The 17,512-nt window shown below is 46.3% G+C and overlaps 1 protein-coding gene across 6 annotated transcripts in view; it reads right to left on the reverse strand.

The window, feature by feature from the left end:
* Positions 1 to 2,213: 2,213 nt before the first annotated feature.
* Positions 2,214 to 17,512, reverse strand: part of ULK1 (unc-51 like autophagy activating kinase 1) — a 93,838-nt gene continuing 78,539 nt past the window's right edge. For 4 of the 6 annotated variants that reach the window (XM_071763031.1, XM_071763030.1, XM_071763034.1 and 1 more), the window contains 10 exons: positions 17,219 to 17,403; positions 16,289 to 16,404; positions 15,559 to 15,702; positions 15,231 to 15,272; positions 12,831 to 13,018; positions 10,265 to 10,443; positions 9,997 to 10,115; positions 7,617 to 7,774; positions 7,293 to 7,428; positions 2,214 to 5,504 (listed from right to left, as the gene is read on the reverse strand). In XM_071763031.1, the coding sequence (XP_071619132.1) occupies positions 5,449 to 5,504; positions 7,293 to 7,428; positions 7,617 to 7,774; positions 9,997 to 10,115; positions 10,265 to 10,443; positions 12,831 to 13,018; positions 15,231 to 15,272; positions 15,559 to 15,702; positions 16,289 to 16,404; positions 17,219 to 17,403 (1,323 nt within the window). In that variant the 3' untranslated portion in view covers positions 2,214 to 5,448. The remainder of the gene's footprint in view (positions 5,505 to 7,292; positions 7,429 to 7,616; positions 7,775 to 9,996; positions 10,116 to 10,264; positions 10,444 to 12,830; positions 13,019 to 15,230; positions 15,273 to 15,558; positions 15,703 to 16,288; positions 16,405 to 17,218; positions 17,404 to 17,512) is intronic. The other 2 variants (XM_071763033.1, XM_071763032.1) reach the window with 1 other exon arrangement.

A 17,512-nucleotide genomic window follows, 5' to 3' on the forward strand; every position in this document is an offset into this window, starting at 1 on the left:
GGAAACAAGCACACAGAACACAAAGGAAAAGCACTGTGAATTCTTCCAGATGTGGAGAATATTCCTGTTTGAAACCAAATCAAGTGTTCTCCCTTCCCCATGTGCTCCCAGTATGACATTATTTCCTTAAACTCATTCTTAGAAATCCCTGATTTAACATGTTTTCTGAAAGCATTCAAACCCCCTGCCAGGTTTCAGTTCCCAGGAGGGAGGAGGAGGGAGGTGCTGGTCCTGATGCTATTGTCCCTCAAAACGCTGCTTTTAGAACAGAAACATCTCAGGGAAGTTTGTATCCTCACACTACGTGCCATTCCTCATCCAGGGAATGGCACCCATCACCAGCACTACATATATGGTAATAAATTTAAATAAATCCAACCACTAGAATTTGTCTGGCGAGCAGCAGCTCCTGCCCTGCAGAGAGAGCTCTGCTAGCACATTGCCTGCCTGCCAGACAGCCCTTCCCCTCCTTCAGCAAAACCCCTACAGCCCTAACTACAGCTACTCACCCTGTTTGGTCAGCAGGACCCTGGGCCAGCACACCAGAGGGTGCTCTCAGACCAGCCTCAACGTGACGCTGCAGGAGGAGAAACAAAAGTTAAAGGCTGAAGACCCACAAGATGCTGTGAAGGAGTTAACTCCTCCTGAAATAAACCTGTGAAAGAGCCTGGTCACTAGATGCGGAATATTTGATCTTTGTATCGCCTTGGTTCAACACACACCCACCCATTTCTCCTTCCTTGATGTCACTAAGCCACCTCTGATCTTTCAGAGTTGAATGAGCATGTTTTTGCTGACGTACATAACCCAACGACTAAATATAAAATACGGGAACAAAGCCAAATGCCCTGGAAGCACTGCTTGGGTTTATTTTCTCCTAGAATCAACAGCAGCGTAATGTCACAGTACACATCTAGAAAGTTGGGCAATGTTCACTGGGGCTTTTTAAACTGTTCAGGCCCAATGGTTTAGAAGAGACTGTTGATTTCTGTTGTGTAAGTCTTCCCCACTAGCATGTTCTCCCTTTGCTCTGCTGCCTATGAAAAGAGCCCCATGGATTCAGCAGAGCATTCTCTATCCATGGGGACATGGGACACTGAGCCACCTTTCATTTGGCTGCAGCTTTCCCACCTGAACCCTTCAATTTCTTCACAGGCAGCTTCAAAAAAAACCCTCTCTTACCCTCAGCACCAGAGACTTGTATATATATTCTTTACTACAATCTCACCCTGCAGAGAACACACACACACCCTTTTTTCACAAACAAGGGATTTACATGATACAAAAAACCCCCACGAACCAACAACCCAACCCCCACTACCAAACCCTAAAAACCAAAGATCCAAGTGTGCTGAGCTGCCAGACTTAGAGCACCAGCACCATTTGTATCTGTTTAGCTCTGAGCAGCTTTCCAAGGGCTGCCATGGGGTCTGGCCCAGCTTGTACTGCACAATGCTCATCAAGATGAAGCTTCCCAGAGCTGTTCCCAACACCAACACAGTGTGGGGCAGCTCTGCAGGGAAAAGGAATTGCTTCTCCCTGTGAGTCAGTGTCAACAACCAGCTGGAGCTCAGCATTTCCAGGCAGGACCATTCTCACGGAGTGAACACGAGGTGGGAAAGGCAGGGGCAGGAAAGAGAAGTTATAAATAGAGACGAACACGAAAAAAAACAATTCCAGTTCGTGGTAAATTAAGATTTTGAAATAGGGTCTTTTCTTACCAAAAAACAACACAGCCCAGTAAGCGTATGGGGTGCTGCAGTCACACAGGGGCTGGCAGGCAGGACTCTCCCCAGGGATGCTCATGTCCAGCAAGTGGCTTTTTGGGAAGTGTTTACTGGAATTGTTTCCCTCCTGAAAGCTTACACCTCTGTTGCCTAAGTTTCTGTAAGAGTGGAAGGACTGAACGACTTAATTCAGGCTCTCTTCTCATGTCTCAGAGCAGATCTTAGCTTTTTGTTATAGATTATTCTGATTCAGAAGGAACAGGGATTAAATTGCCTCTCACACCCAGCATCAGGACCAGTGCTCACAGAATCCTCATTGTACTTCTTGCCATATTCAGTGACTTTTTCATATCTTCCTGACTCTGTTGGTTAAACAAAAGCTGGAATTTGAAAAGCATAACTGATAAAGTCTTATAAAAATACCACAACAAACCTACGCTCAGGTGCCACAGGAACTGGAACTACAAAGCAGAGACACCAGGCAACTAACAATTTCAAATCAATTTTATTTTCTTAAATTGGTGTTGTACAATTTAAAGCCAAAAAAAAAAAAAAAGTCACACAAACACAAATAAAAAAATGTTGACAAAATATCAAGCATTACCTTATAAAGAACATCATCATACGCTCTCACAAACCTGAAGATAACGTGTTTATTAGACTGAGGTTTTCTTCAAATCTATTAGAGACGCTAGACACAAACGTTGCAACAGTAACAAAGCCATGACAACAGCAGGTGGACACTACACTAGCAACTTCAACAATGGTTGGGAGGGTGTTTTTTGGGGGTTTTTTTTTTTCCTTTTTTTTTTTTTTTTTTGCATACCTTATTGTCTACAAAGCAATAAATATTTTTCACCAAAAAAAGTTGGTTTCACGCTACATGCAGTTAGATAAAAAAGAAAGTCACCAAAGTGATGGCAAAATAAATCACCTTTCTGATTTGTTTTTTTCTTTTTTATTTTTTTTTTTCCTCCCCAATTTGGGGTTGGGTTTTTTTTTTGTGTTTTTTTTTTGTATTTTTTTTGTTTTGTTTTTTTTAATTCAAGCACAGTGGCTAAGTTTCAAGTATTGAGAGAAAACACATATATACACGTTTGCATTTGTGTGTGTATATATATACATCCACACACACACATATCCTCGTATGTATATACACAAACACATATATATATTGGTTGTAGGTCTGTAAACCACAATTTTTTTGGAGCAATATATACTTGTATACATTGAATGTGGACAATTTTGATACATTCAAGTAATTAAGTACAGCTGGAAGGTTAGTGCTGAGCTTGCCACACACGGGGATCTGCAGCAGAGGTGTGGATCCCAGGCTGGGCTTCCCCTTGGCAGGAGGCTGTGGGTGCAGGTTCGGGGGTCCCAGGAGGGTGCTGGGGGGGTCCTGGGTACATAGCAGGTGTCTGTATTGCAGAGTCAGTCCTGGTTTTAGTGCTTTCGTGCTGCCTCCCAGTGCACCACTCCCACCTGCAGCACAGCCCTTTGCAGAACTGGTAAAAGCCTTTCAGAAGCAGTCTGTGTCTCCTTGGCATTTCTGGCCACAGGCTGGGGGAGTTGGTTGGTTGTTTTTGCTTTTTTTTTTTTTTTTTTTTTTCCTCTTGTTTTGGTTTTTTTTTTCCCAGGCACAAGCACAAACAGCCACAGAAGCAGCAGGCTGTGAATGTACAGTGTAACATGAGCCCAATACTGAAGCACTTGTGAAAGCTACACTTAAAACTTCCCTAGATGGGGCAACCTGAAATATTTTAAAATTTTTTTATCTGTATTTCTGCTCTGTGATCAGAAACACCCACGTTGCCCACGTTGTCTTGTTCATCCAGTGATGCTGGAGCAAAGCAAATTAAGTTACTCCTGAAACCCTTGTGATGTATCCCACCGGACGTGCCCGAATTGAGAGAAAAAAAAAAACAAGCAACAAGGACTTCACCACCACGTGCAAAATATTTCAAGATCCCAAAAAAGCAAAGCCTGAGGTTTCGAGTTGCTTTTGAAGATACTTTTCTGCCCAGAGCTACCAAAATACTGCCATGACTCTGATAAATTAAAGACACACACGCGCACTCAGACAGAGGGAAAGGCAGCCAGCTCTCCTCTCACCCACATGCTCGCAGCATCCAAAGCCTCAACCAGAACTCGAGCCACTCACACCCACAGTCTCATTGGCTAGAGTCTCCTTAAAAGAAATGCTGAACATAAAACTGAACACTACAAGATTTCTTTATATAAAAAAAAAACCAACAACAAACAAAGCAGCAAACAAAACTTCTTAAAAAAATGCATTTCCAATTGTGTGTAGGGTTTTAACGTCTGTTCTTGAGCTCTTCTTAAAAAGCATGGAGCTTTATGTTGACTGTCCTTTTAAAGAACATTTAAATTAAAAAAACCTAAAAACACAAACAACAAAACACAACACACCTTGGTACTGCCAGACTGCAAGTCAGCTTTGCCTGGTGTGGAGGAGGAACAGCACAGACTCTGCAGTGCTTTTTTGCCTCACACTCACAAGATACAGTACAGTTAAATACGTACAGTTACACACAAACCATAGATATATCAATATATATTCACCCTCAGGAATACATATTAATATATGCACACACGTAGTGCAATGAAACAACCAGGAAGTAAGGAAAGGAATAATAACAACAGCATTCCTAACAGTCGTGATGTTCCTGGGTTGTCGTGTGATGCAAAGTCAACTTCTCAAAGTTCCCATAGTGTGTAAAGTGCTCCTTTGATTCACAAAGCTAGTGTTTTCAGTTTGGGATGGGAAGAGGGTTCAGGAAAGGGGTTATGGAGCAAGAGCTGAAAGCAGGAGAGTGCCAGGGCTTCCTCCTGGTGGATATGTACTGACAGGCTGAGCCAAACAGCCAGGAGTTTTTCATGTTGATCCCGCTGAGCTTGGGGACCAAGGGAGGAAGAGATTCATCTTGGCTTCTTAAGAACACATTGGAAGGAACATTCCACTTTCTGTTGTACTCCTGTCTCCTCTGCAGTCTCTTTGAGGCAATCAATCTGCATGGCAGCCATGGGAGATGCAAACTTCCCCGCAGCAGCGTGTCCTCTGCCTTGTTTGCTGAGTCTGTAGAAGGTGGAAGCTGCTTCTGCAGCACCTTCTCCCTCCTCTCTGCCATTCAGTAAGCACTCCAAGACATAAAGACATATGGGAAGGGACAAAGGAGAGAAGCCTTGGGTTGCCAGGAAGCTTGAAGATGCCTGGCTCTCAGCTGGGGGTAGGGGAAAGTACACAAACTGGCCTTGATTTCTGAATGACACCCTCCAACTTTAACTGAAGCCAGCAGTTTCAGCACATCCATTGCCTGCAATGGACACAGCACTGGAATACCCTGTTCTTAAGCAAGAGGGGTAGGCAGCAGTCTTATCCTTCAAGGTGCTGGGGAGAAGCAGATTTCCATCCTTCCTCCCCTCTGCCAGTGAGGGAAACCTTTCCACAGTGACTACATCTTTGCCCAGGCCTTTGCGCAGGGAAGTGTTGGTGCTTGCTGCAGTCACACATCCCCACAAAGGAATCCAAGTCTGTGGAACAAACTTCCCAAAATGTCAAAAAAACACAAAACATTTGGAGCAGTTCAATCCTCCAGGTCTCCTCCTACTGCCAAACTCGTTTCCCACTGCAGCAGCAGGCTGTTGGAAACAAAGGGATCAGCTGGGGCGAGGTGCATGAGGAATAAGACCACTGAAATCAGGCACAGAACCCCGACAGCAGAGCTGACAGCCTGCGCTCGATGCACAGCTTACCTGGGAGAGAGAAACAATAAGAAAACAACTTATCATTTTCCTGCTAATGTAAAGACTACCAAAACCTGTTGGAGATTGAAAAAAAAAATTGGATTCTGTTCAAGAATTATCACCATGGAGTGACTTAGACTAGGTGAGGACCTGACCACAAACACCATGCTGGGAAGGGACAAGGTAAAAGGCTGAATAATCAGAGATCCAACAATGAAAGCCAGGAGGCAGGAGTTCTGATAAAAGCCCCAAGATGTTATAAAGAACCACCATCTGCTGGGAACAATTTATTCACTTTTAGTTATTGGAGTGGCTTTTGCCAGAAGGCAAGATGACTCAAGGTCTCCAGTGCCATTTGTCATGGCTTACAACTGAGAGACTGAGCCCAGCCCAGCAGGGTCAGTGCCAGATTCTCATTGCCTGAGACCAAGACTCTCTCAAAAGCTAAATGTTTGGTGGAATTCCTCTCACAGGAAGAGCTGTTGTGTTTCTTGGTTCATCATTTTACTTTTCAGAAATAAGTTATCATACCTGAGACCTACACTGAAACACACACCCACTGCAGTCTGCAGGGGAACAGCTCAATCAGGAAGCTGGAAAATTAGGTAACACATGGAATACCAGGGTATCAACTGGGAAAAGAAATCTATTAGATGCATTAAGTGTACCCCTGGACAAAAGACGTGATTTAGGTTTGGCAAGAACAACTTCAATGGAAACTACTTAGTATTCCCCCACTGGCTTATACCTCCTGTCTAACACATGGCTGCCAATCTCCCCTTGCTCTCCTTCAGTGAGCCTCATGTCAGCTTGAAAGTTGGTGATAATTAACTGACTGATTGCTCATGAGCCAGAAATCTCTGCTCTCACTACCTATCAGAGTTCTGCCTACGTGGAGGACTAAAGCATCCTGGCAGCTCTCTGGACACTGGCCCAAGACAGGCATTTGGTAGCCAGCAGAGCAGAGCCCTGGTGTGCCAGCTGTGCCCTTTCCTCTCAGCCATGCTGCCGCCAAGCCCAGCTGCTCTAATAGAGGAGAGCCAGCCCCAGCCCCTCTGCCCACCTCCCTTGAGGTGATCAAACTGCTAGAAGGGCAGGGAACGTGTGCTCAGAACAAGCAAGGTCAGTCCTTTCCACTCCACATGTTGCAAAGGGACAGCATGGGAGAGGTGCCAGCTCAGAGCAGCAGACAGAGGGGTCCATCTGTCCCTGGGAGAGGAAGCCAAACAACAGCAACCAGGTAAGTGTTCAGCTTTCACTGGAACTGCTAGTACATGCTGATGGCAAAACTATTTGTCTGCTGCTTTCTCAGCCAGCCCTGGGGCTGGGGAACTGGACAGGAGAGCAGTCCTGTCTCAGAAGATGTGTTGGAAGGAGCCCTCACTGTGCTTGCTTGGACATCTCTGCCCAACAGCCAAGGCAGTTCCACGTTCCCAGGCACTCTGGGCAATCAGCTGGATGGTTCCAGCTGGAAACCAAACCCAGGCTTCTGCTGTTGCCAGACCACTTCCTTCAGCAAAATCTTTAACACATCAAAAGCTTCAGCAAAGCCCTGGCGATCGCTGTGCATGGGAAGCTCTCAAAACACAGCTCAGAGCAGGGACCTACATTTCAAACAGCTTTCCTGCTGGGAAACCAGGAGGCCAGGCTGCTAGGGGCTGTAACAAACCAAAAGGTCACTGCTATGTCCACCAAGACGTAGCCAAAGTAGCTGGCTACTAAAATTTCTGATCCATGCAGCTAGAAAAGCTCAATATGGTTTAGTGAGGACAAAAAAAAAATTCACCAAACACTCACATTTACTGATGTTTTCTATGTCCCCCTGTTCAGTGATGATGTTCAGGAGCCCTTCCATCAGCAGCAGAGCTTTGTGGTACCTCTGTGCACAGTCCTCTCTGTGGTGAAACATCTCATCCAGGGCTGCAGATTGCACCTGCAGACAACAAAGAAGTTACTCCCTGACCAGACCCAGCTTTCCCAGTGTGGCCCCTCAGCTGCACAAACATCTCCCAGCATGCAGCACCATGAATGAAACCATCTGCTAAGGTCACCAGCAGGAACTGTTATTGCCTGACACTTGCTCTGCCCTAGCCCTGCTCCCAGACCCTGTGTGGTGCTTACCATTTGCACAGCATAGCTGAAGATGAGCTTCTCAGCTGTGATGCTGTTGATCCGATCCATCAGTTTCTGCTTATCCAAGAAGAACCTCTGGAGTCTCATGTTGAGGCAGTGGCAGGATGATACACTGGACTTATAAAGTTCATTCAGTTTCTTCACAACTAAAGTAAAGGAAAGAAATGCTTTAGGTGCTACTTTCAGTTCCCCCTGTGCCTCTCAACCTCCATGCACGGGACTTCAAATGAGTAACTTGAGGACAATGGGGTTGTGTTAAAGCCAAGAGAAAGACTGGCTGGAAAGACCTTGTTACACTAACTTTTTTTTTTTTCTTTCCTCTGCCACCCTAACCAGTAACAAGCCCACGTGTGGCAACACCTACTCATATGCCTAGTTCACCTGAGGCCAGGTCTAGTTTTGTTTCCTTCAGCTGTAAGAGGGCAGGGAGCAGTTTGCACCATGCAAGATGTCTCACACACCACCAGAAGCAACAGACGTGCCAGATACAAAGCTCCTGCTACTTGATGGGTGATGATGTGCCATGAAGAAGTCCATGACTCTCGTGTGGTAGCTGCTGGAGCTCAGTGTGGGTGAGCAGCACTGACTAAGCAAGGGAATCTCTCTTGAGATGCTGCTGTCCCAGAAAGAAAAGACACAGATGCCTCTGAGAGGCCAATCTCCTTCCCTGAACAACAGCAGCTCCATGGGATTGTTAGGGGACAGAGAATCAGGAATCAAACATGATTCTGGGGGATTAAATAACAATCCAAAACAGCACATGATGCCACAGACTTGAGTCTCCCCAGCTTCATGGCAAGATCTATACAAAGCAGTGAGTACAAACTCCCACCAACATCTGATGAGTATCATATGTGCACACCGCAGGATTTGCTCCTGGGGGAGGCAAATTAACCCATCCCTGAAGCAGCCTCTCTCTGCTGTGATGCAGAGGGGAAACCTCACCTGACAGCCAGGCCTTGCAACTAAATGTTGCCTTCCCAGGCAGAGACAAGGCTGCAGAAAGCCAGAGAAGGACAGCTTCCAGAAAAAAAAAGGCTGCTGTAACTCTTCTTCAGAGAAAAGGACTGAGGCACAAAAAGGTAACTCTGCAGGGTCAGACTATCAGATCACCCTGGATCAGAAGGAATTTGAGAGGGAGTGGGAACCCCAAAGCTTGTGGGTGACATTAGGAGGGTGAAATGAAAAACCCCATGAGAAAACAGTGAAGAAAGACTATTTAAAAACCAAGAAACAAAGCAAGAAACAAATACAGTAATAATTTCCTCCACAGAATTAAATCAGAGGTCTGAGTTGTGTCCAAATTATCAGGAAAAAGAGGATGGCTGTGGTAAGGGACCCTGTCTGACACATACTGCCCAAAGTCACTCCTGGGCAGTTTCTTTTCATGCTTCCCTAGTTTTTCCATGTATGTGTGGGACTGAAGTACCTCAGAAAACCCTCATGTCCTCACTGTGCCCTAAAAACCTCAAGGGAGCAGCATTCTGTGGAGAGAGAAACAAGAAAAGGCAGCCTTGCCCAACTCCCACACACTGAAGGACAAATTACATGAAGAATCTGGAAGCTGCAATCTGCCCTGAAGAGGAATTATTTATTTGTATTATGACAATTTTCCTGTCAGCCTGAACACATGAAAGATGCACAGCTCAAGCTCTGGGTCATACTCCATACTGCCTGCTACATGTGTGTGTTCATTGTATTTAACTTGTAGTTTTTTACACCCCATCCCAAGGCAGCATTAATACTTTCAAAGACTCTTGGAAAAGGCAGCTGATGTGTCAAGTACTTCAAAAAAGCTCCCTCAATAATATTACAACAGTAGGTTTTATAATTATTTTTTTTCTAACCACTGACTCACAGCCAGCTCAGATCACAAGCCAGCCAGTCGGGTGCAAATGCAAGGCCATAACACTAGCAAAGAAGTGACTCTGGCATTACCAGTATTTTACTTCCTGTGTTTCTGTTTCACTGGAAAAATCATCACTGCCAAGACAGGTCTCCATTTGCCAAGTAAGCACTTCCTAGGACATGCACTGTGTAATTAAGTTGGACTTACATCAAGTACAAACAAGCACCTGTGATAGAGCTGTACAAGGAATCAGATAAGATACATTCCCCTTGCACTCATTAGTGGAGATTCTCACAGGGCCATGAGCAAGAGCTGTTAAGACCTAAACAGCAACATGAAGAGACAAACAATCCCCTCCTTGCATATAAATAAGACCTGGCTGTGCAAAGGGACAGTAAGAAATAAACCAGTGGCCACACCAGAGGGGGTTCACACTCACTCAATCCCCCTCCTTAGCCTGTGCCAAACTTTTCATACTTCCATTCCAGGCCAAGTCCTTTGTGCCCAGTGGCCTCTTACCTTGCTTGACAGTGGAGGAGAGGCAGAGCTTGCCAGCTTTGATCTGCTCTATGGCCATCTGCAGCCCCGAGGACAGAAGCTCTGCTACCTTCAGGTACAGCACGAGCTGCTCTGCATAGCTGCAAAGAAATCACATTGCAATGCCAACCATCCACGGGGAAGTGTGGAGAAGTCCTGAAAGACTTTTGAGATTTAATGGTACACGGGGCAGGGGTGGGAGGCTGTGACAGAAGACCCAGGAGCTGGGTGGCTTCTCCCTGGTGCTTACCTCCACTCCCGGCTCAGGAGGCTGATCTGGTCTGCCACCAGGCTCTCCTGGAGATGGTACTCAGAGGTCGCTGAGCTGCCCATCTCACTGGAGCTGCCTTTAAGGGCAGCAATTTCCATCACGTAGTGGACGAAGGCCAAGGTGAAGCGGAGGCTGCGCAGGATGTCCGTGTGCTCTTGCTGTTGAAAGGACACCCAGGCAGTGGTTAGAGAGGGAAATCTGGCATGCCAGGGAGGGCTGCTCACCTAGAACCGTGCCAGCAACTTGTCCCAGCTTACAGAAAAAACACCCAAGCCCCCCTGCACTTCTGCTTTGGGCAGGGACAGCCAAACTCAGCCCCCAGCTTGCCCACTGCATCAGTTCCTCCTCCACAGTACCAGCAGCAAGTGACAGACCCAGGCCAGAAATTTCCAGGCAGCTCCCTGGAGAAGCTGCTGAGTTGCTTCAAAATTACAATCCCCCTTCCCATGGAGCATCCCAGATCTGTGGGACTCTTTCAGGAGTCCACCAGGAAGGGGGCAAGAAGATCTACACCAGGGGCCTGGCTCTGGTCCTCACCACAGAAATGCTGGTGCAAAACTGAAAGTGGTGTGGATTTCATGAGGGTGACAACCTCAGAACAGCAAACAGTGTGTCCCACCCCACAGCCCAGCCCTTAGCAAGCCCTTGGTCCTTATATTGGTCCCTATATCCTCCCAGCTCAGTGCAATGAGCCCCAGGTGAAGTCCTCCAAAGAGCCAGCAAGGACAACTTTTTATCTGCAATTCCTGTCCAGTTAGTGACGGAAGAGAGCCTCACACCAAGTGCTGTGTTCATTTCAAAGTAGTTTCCCCTATGCTACTGCAGATCAAAGGGAATTATCCCATTTCTGGGAAGCTGCATTGCTTAAATTACTGTAAGCACTTTTGGGAAGTTAGTATTTGTGGAAAAACAGAATGCTTGTGGGTCCATAAAATTAATTGCTGCTTGGATCAGGCACTACTCCATTGTACTCTGTAGAGAAGTGGCTAACCTGCTTGATCTTTAAATATTCAGTGGCTCAGTTCTCTGAAAGGGTAAGGATGTTTCCTACATTAATTAAGAAAATAAACCAACCCCACACTCAAGTTCTGCAAGCTTTTGTTCATTCACTGGCTCAGGCACCTGGCTGCCAAGGCAGCTTTGACAATCTGAAATATCAATCTCTCCTCCCACGATACTGCTGCCTGGACAGTCCAGTAAGGTAAGGAAATGTTATCTCCATCTTTCTCTATTTCCTTTAAAAGCAGAGGAGGAACATGGAGATGAAGTAATTGCCAAGTCATACCACAGGCTTGTGGTAGAGCAGGAAACTGCTGAGATCTTGCAGGTCTCAGCTGGGTATCTCTAACCAGCACATAGTCCTTCCTTTCTGCTTATATAGTTGGCTTCCATCAATTATTCTGGCACTCATTGCCTCATTTGGCATTACAAGAGTCTTTCCTTCCACAGCCATCCCTGTATCACATTTTTAAAGCAATGCAAACCAAAATAAAACCTAGCCTTCAATTTGCCTCGTCTGCACAGAGAGAAACTTCTTCAAAAGATGGAAGAACCATCTCTCTGAACATAACAGCCCTGCTCAAGATAAAGAGAAGTGCTTAAAAACACAAGTTTTCAAAGCTCTGCATTGTGAACACATCAGTGCTGATAGTCCAAGCCCTATGGCTCTGCAGGTAAGCAAATAAATGCAGTTCAGTGCATAATTGACAAAAAACCTGAGCTAAATAAAATCTGAAGAGCAAACCCACATCCTTAAAACAATTTATGCATATCTCGGTGGGGAACTAGGGTTTTTTAGCAACACCAGCAAAATTCAAATACAACAAAGAGCCTTCCCCCATCCCAGACAGCCCAAGGAGGCATCACAGAGCTGAAACCATGACTGAATTTGCCTCCCACCTCTACTGCAAATGGACAGCCTGACCTATATTTCAAATATGTCTCAGCTACAAAAGCATTTGCTCTGCTTCAGCCTGTCTTCAGCCTGCAGAGAAGGGAAGCCTGGCAGCCTTTCAGCTCCACAATCTGGTTCAGCTGTTCTAGTGCAGAACGTGGTGTCCCCCAACCCCCATCAGCAGCTCAACTGTCAGGTTTGCTTTTTTCAGAGCCTTTCAGCTGAGGCTGGATCACTGCCAGACCCCCCAGGTGCATGCAGGAGGCAGGCCCTGGGCACATGGAGCCACTCACACTCACAGGTCAGCCATCACTAATGCCAAAGCCATTTAAAAGGAAAAAGGTCCAAAGTACCCAGGTTTACTTCAGAGAACACCCCATGTTTCCAACCTGCCATTGAAGCTTTGGAAATGGTGAATTTTAACCTCAGTGATGGGCTGTCCAATGGACTTGTTAAGGCACTCTGCTGAGTATGCCCTGGGTTTTCTGAGCACTGCACTGGCCCTGCACTGGCCCAGCTCTCTTGATCCAGTTTGCAGTGTCTCTGGAAGCAACCCCTTGGCTGCAAACATGGAGTCATCTGACCTCTGGATTTGCTTTCCTTTTATTCCCCTCCTCCTTTGCCCCTAGCAAGTCCCTGGGATGTACTCACCTCCATGAGTGTCTCCTCAGGCAACTCTGGTGCTTCAAAAGTAACAGCCCCTTCCAGGTTGGCAGTGATGGCATCAGTAAAAGTGTACCGGAGGCTGGAAGGTCCTTCCACAGCATCCCCACCCGTTCCCACAGCCAGGTGCCTGCCAGTGAATGAGCCTCCAGAGCTGAGAGAGCTGGAGGAGCCCACTGGGAAGGAAAACAGGCAAAGGAATTACTGAAGAGATATCAGCAGTCCAGGTACTCCTCGTCCATCAGAGAGGAAAATCTTCTAGGATCCAGGATCCTGGCTCCAATCGGAGCCAGCAAACAGGTACTTTGGAAGAAGATGCAAGGGCTATTGATGCAGAAAAACCACTCCCCAAACATAAGCAACTTAGGCAGACCAGCTTACAAGCTCAAGCAGATTTAATGCAGCTTCCAGAATGTCTGTCATTTAGGGAGACAATTCAAAAGCACTTTTTTTCTTTTTTGTCCAAATACTTTCTGAATCCTTCCACAATATCTTGATCTGATTTTTATCACACTCCGCCATAGCCAGCCTCCCCAGCATGGTTTGAGCCCTGGTTCCCTAGCCTTTACACTACTGCTAAATGAACACCTCAGATAAGTGAGGTTTTCATCATGGTTTTAAAACATCAACCACTTACACGCAAGCCAGGAGAACTTTCAATTATTTGTCCTGCACTTCTACTTCCCCCTCTTTACAAAGAGGATGCCAGGCAGAGAAGAAGTGGCTCCAGCTGAGTCAAGACCCTAACCTCAGCATTCAGGAGACCCTTTAATTACAATGTCCTGCAGACAATTCACACCATCACCTTCTGCCTTTCTCAACCACTAAATTCACCCTAAAAGCACATTACATATAAAAGATTCATAAGGACTTTCTGTCTCAGGATATTCATAGCACATTCACCACTTCCAGGGGGCTTCATATCTGCCTCTGACACACTGCCACAGAGGAATCTATTTTGTCAGAGGGATGCAAATGCTACCTACAATACTCTGTGAATTCTACCAAGGCAATATTTTCCATTGCCTCCAATCCTTTGGAGGGAGATGTTTCTCTTCCACCCATGAATTTAATTCACTGCCCTACCCTGCCTTCAAAAGGTTCAGCAATATAATGCACAACTGATCTGCAGAAAGGCACGGTCTTCCCTCCCAAAGCTCTGTCCCTGTTGGCAGCTTCAAAGCTAAGTGGATCATCAAAGACTTGTAGAGTATTTCCAGATCTTTCAGAGAAAGGACAATAATATCACATTCTGGATTCTCCACAATCCCAAGAAGCTGTTTACAGAAATCGTTATGATGACTCATGAAAAGGCTCTGGCTTTGTATCTGTCAACTGGTCTGTCTTAGGGTTTGTCCAAGCACTTGAGGTGCTGATTTTCATTTTGCAAAGCTCCCCTTTTCACTGTAAACTTTATGCATTAACTACAACAAAAGAAGTTATTGCACAGACCTAATCAAGCTTGTCAAGCACCATTGCTCTGACTGCCTTCATCCAACACTGTGTATGTGTTGTAGGCTCACCATTCACCAGCCTTCCCTTCCAGATATCCTATCTGAGATCTTGACTGTTCAGCAGACCCTTAAGGATCCAAGTATCAACCCACTAAAAACTGGTGCTTGGATATGCTTCCAAACTGCTATCATTCCCACAGAAGGAATACAGGAAATCTGAATTCTCTATTGATAACATTTCAGTAATAGCTACAAGCTGGAGCCAGGACAGTCACCCCAGTCGTGCTGCAGGCCTGTCAGACACTTTGTAAGAGTCCCTTGCCCTGCAGAGCTTACCCTCTAAAGAGAGAAGACAAAGAAAGGATTAATGGTTCCAACTTTCCAGACAAGCAAGGATGTGAGTGGTTTTAGTTATGATAGAAATGCAAGCCATAGCCAGGAATGGAGCCCATGTGTCCCCCATCCCAGTCAAGCAGCTTATTACATCCAAACTTTCCCTGCAGTAATTAAGAACAAGAGAGTCGACTCCACTCAGATGAGCAACAGCCAAGATGAGAAACCAAACAAGCCAAAAATGCAATTAAGAGTGTCCAAATATTTTCTTAAACTGAACACAGACTCCAGCTCCCAGACACACTATCCCAAAAGGGCCAATTACTTCAGCCTCAACTCTTGGCTGATGAGGCCAGAGCACTGGCATCTCGAAAGAAGCATCTGTCAAAAGCAGGAGCACATTTCCCCATTTCCCACTTAAGCAGCTCAGAGCATAAGTAACAGCACTAATAATTTTGCATACAGAGCTATCCTGGCCCTTTCCTAGCAGTACTTGTTAGGAAACTCACTGAAACTGTTGGGCACGGGTGGCCCTTCAGAACTCATCTAAAACCCATGGGGCAAACAACCAGAACACAACACAACCTTGACATTTGCTGACCTGTCAGCAACAATGAGTCTATGAACAGCTGCAGCACTCTTCCTGAAGCAGAGGAAAATGAAGTTAAAGAATAGTTTGCTTCTCTCTTCCAGTATGGAAATACCACTGTTTGGCACCAATCTTTGTGCCAGTGCAAACAGTTATCAAAAATAATGAGTTGGCAGGAGCCAGCATGAGGACCTTAAAGTCATTTAGTCCAGCTGAGCTCTATGGACTGTGCTCTGAGCAGTCCTCTGCCACCACCAGTGTTCAGCAGCAAGGAATTCAACACGTCGCTCTGCCCCTTGGCAATCCCACTGGAACAGGCAGGTAGGTATCAGCCCTTTACCTGAAAACATCCTGGTCCTCGTGGTCTGTGGGGGGGTTGTTCCACTGGGAGGGGATCCAACAGTAAAAATCACTGGGGATGGGCTGGCAGAGCCCCCAGCCCGGGCACCAGAGTGCAGGGTCCCTCCGTAAGCACCTGAGGGAGCTGGGGAGACAGTTGAAAGGTGCAGACTGGCATTACAGAAAAGTTACTCAGAGCATGGTGTGCCTCGCCCAGCAGTTTTATGTTCCTGCAGAATCTCTTGGGAGACAGTGGTTCCCTGCACATGCCAGTGCTCCCTTTGGAGGCATCCCCCAAGAACACGACCGGGCCAGGCTGGCATGGACTACAGGACAGGAGTCTGGGCAGCGTTCGGCATTGCTGCAGCTGTTCTCCCCTCCTCACTTCCCAACCTGCAAGCCAAGAAAGACCCACCCCTGCAGAGACATTCAGATTCAAACCACCTGGCAGAAAGTCCCCACTTCCAGGTGTTCTCACATTCAGGAGGGGTTCCCTACCTACAGAAATCACATCACTCCTCAGCAATGGCACAGCACGCGCAGCCAACAGACCTTCAGGTGCTCCACAAAGGAAAGCAAACACCATCACACTCCTCACACACAGCAGTCACTTTCTTTGCCAAAAGCCATCAGAAAAGCAGCCTCTCGCTTCTAGAAGGCATGCAGGCAAACCATCCACCCCAGCCCAAACCAAGCCATCCTGCCAGATCTGCCTGGCCCTCCCCACCTACCTGCAATTTCCATTGGCTTCTCATTGTTCAGGCTGTCGTTGCTGCCAGCTTCAGAGATCTGTGCTCCAAAGGCTGCCTTCAGAAGCAGGTCAGTGAGCCTGCCTGTGCTTAGAGATCTAAAAAGAGGACATACAAGATTGCAGAAAGTCACTCAGTGCAAGGTTTCAGTTAACTTTTACTCCAACTCGTGCCACTCCTGGGCCACAGACACTTCAGACTACACAGCAAACAGTCTGGAACTGGAATAACCACTGGCTCTTTTCCTCTTTCAACAGGGCAACTGAAACATCTCCAGCTATTTGTAGAAAGCATGCAACTACCATGACTCACTATGGTAATACAAGTACTGAGTACAGCATCATTTAACACAATTTTTCTTCGATGGAAGATACAGAAATTAGTATCAAAGGGCTCCTCTAGACCACTAGAGCTGTGATCTGCAGAGGGAGATAAGAAAAACTTAACACTGACACCTGAGTGACTTTGTGTCCTGCAATGTTCATGACAGTCAGCACGTGGCATTCAAACATATCTGTGGTCTGAAGACCAGCACCCACTGTTTGATAGACAAGAACACCCAGAACAGCCTCTCAGCCACAGCAGGCACAGGCCCACAAAGAGCAAGACATGCATCTGCATAACTGCAGGGAGCCTGGTCTTAATAAAGAAATCCCTGATACCCACTCAGTGAAGCTCCAGACACTAAACTCAGTGTGAAGCTGTGGAAAATCTTTCATAAAATCTAGGCCATGGCCAGTCCCTGTAGGAGAAGACTTTAAAAGTCTGCATCATATAAGCTTGCAACCCAAGGGAGCTAGCAGTCTGCAGATGTTACATTACAACATAAATGTTAAATGAGGTTTGAAATTTGCCCCATTCATCCAATATTAGGAAACAAAGCATCACTGTATGAAGCAGATTATAGCTCACCTGCCCTTGATCTCTTCCACAGGCCTCAGCCCCAAGCCAGTTTGCTGGCAGTGGAAATGCCCCATCTCCTTCAGATCTGGCAAGGTCCTGTTCCGTGTCGGAGTCATCATGACCCCCTGATGGGCCAAGAGGGTGAGGAGATTCTGGGAACTTGGGGTCTTGGGAAACTCAAAGGGGGACACAGCCTAGAAAGAACAGAAAAAGAAACCTGTCTTTAATGAAGGAGGAAAGTTGCCCTCACCCCTTGCTCTCCATTTTTTTAATTGAAATTAAATTGTATGCTTAACCACCTTC

This window comes from Heliangelus exortis, chromosome 19 (assembly GCF_036169615.1).
Source record: "Heliangelus exortis chromosome 19, bHelExo1.hap1, whole genome shotgun sequence".
Classification (NCBI taxonomy): Eukaryota; Metazoa; Chordata; class Aves; order Apodiformes; family Trochilidae; genus Heliangelus; species Heliangelus exortis.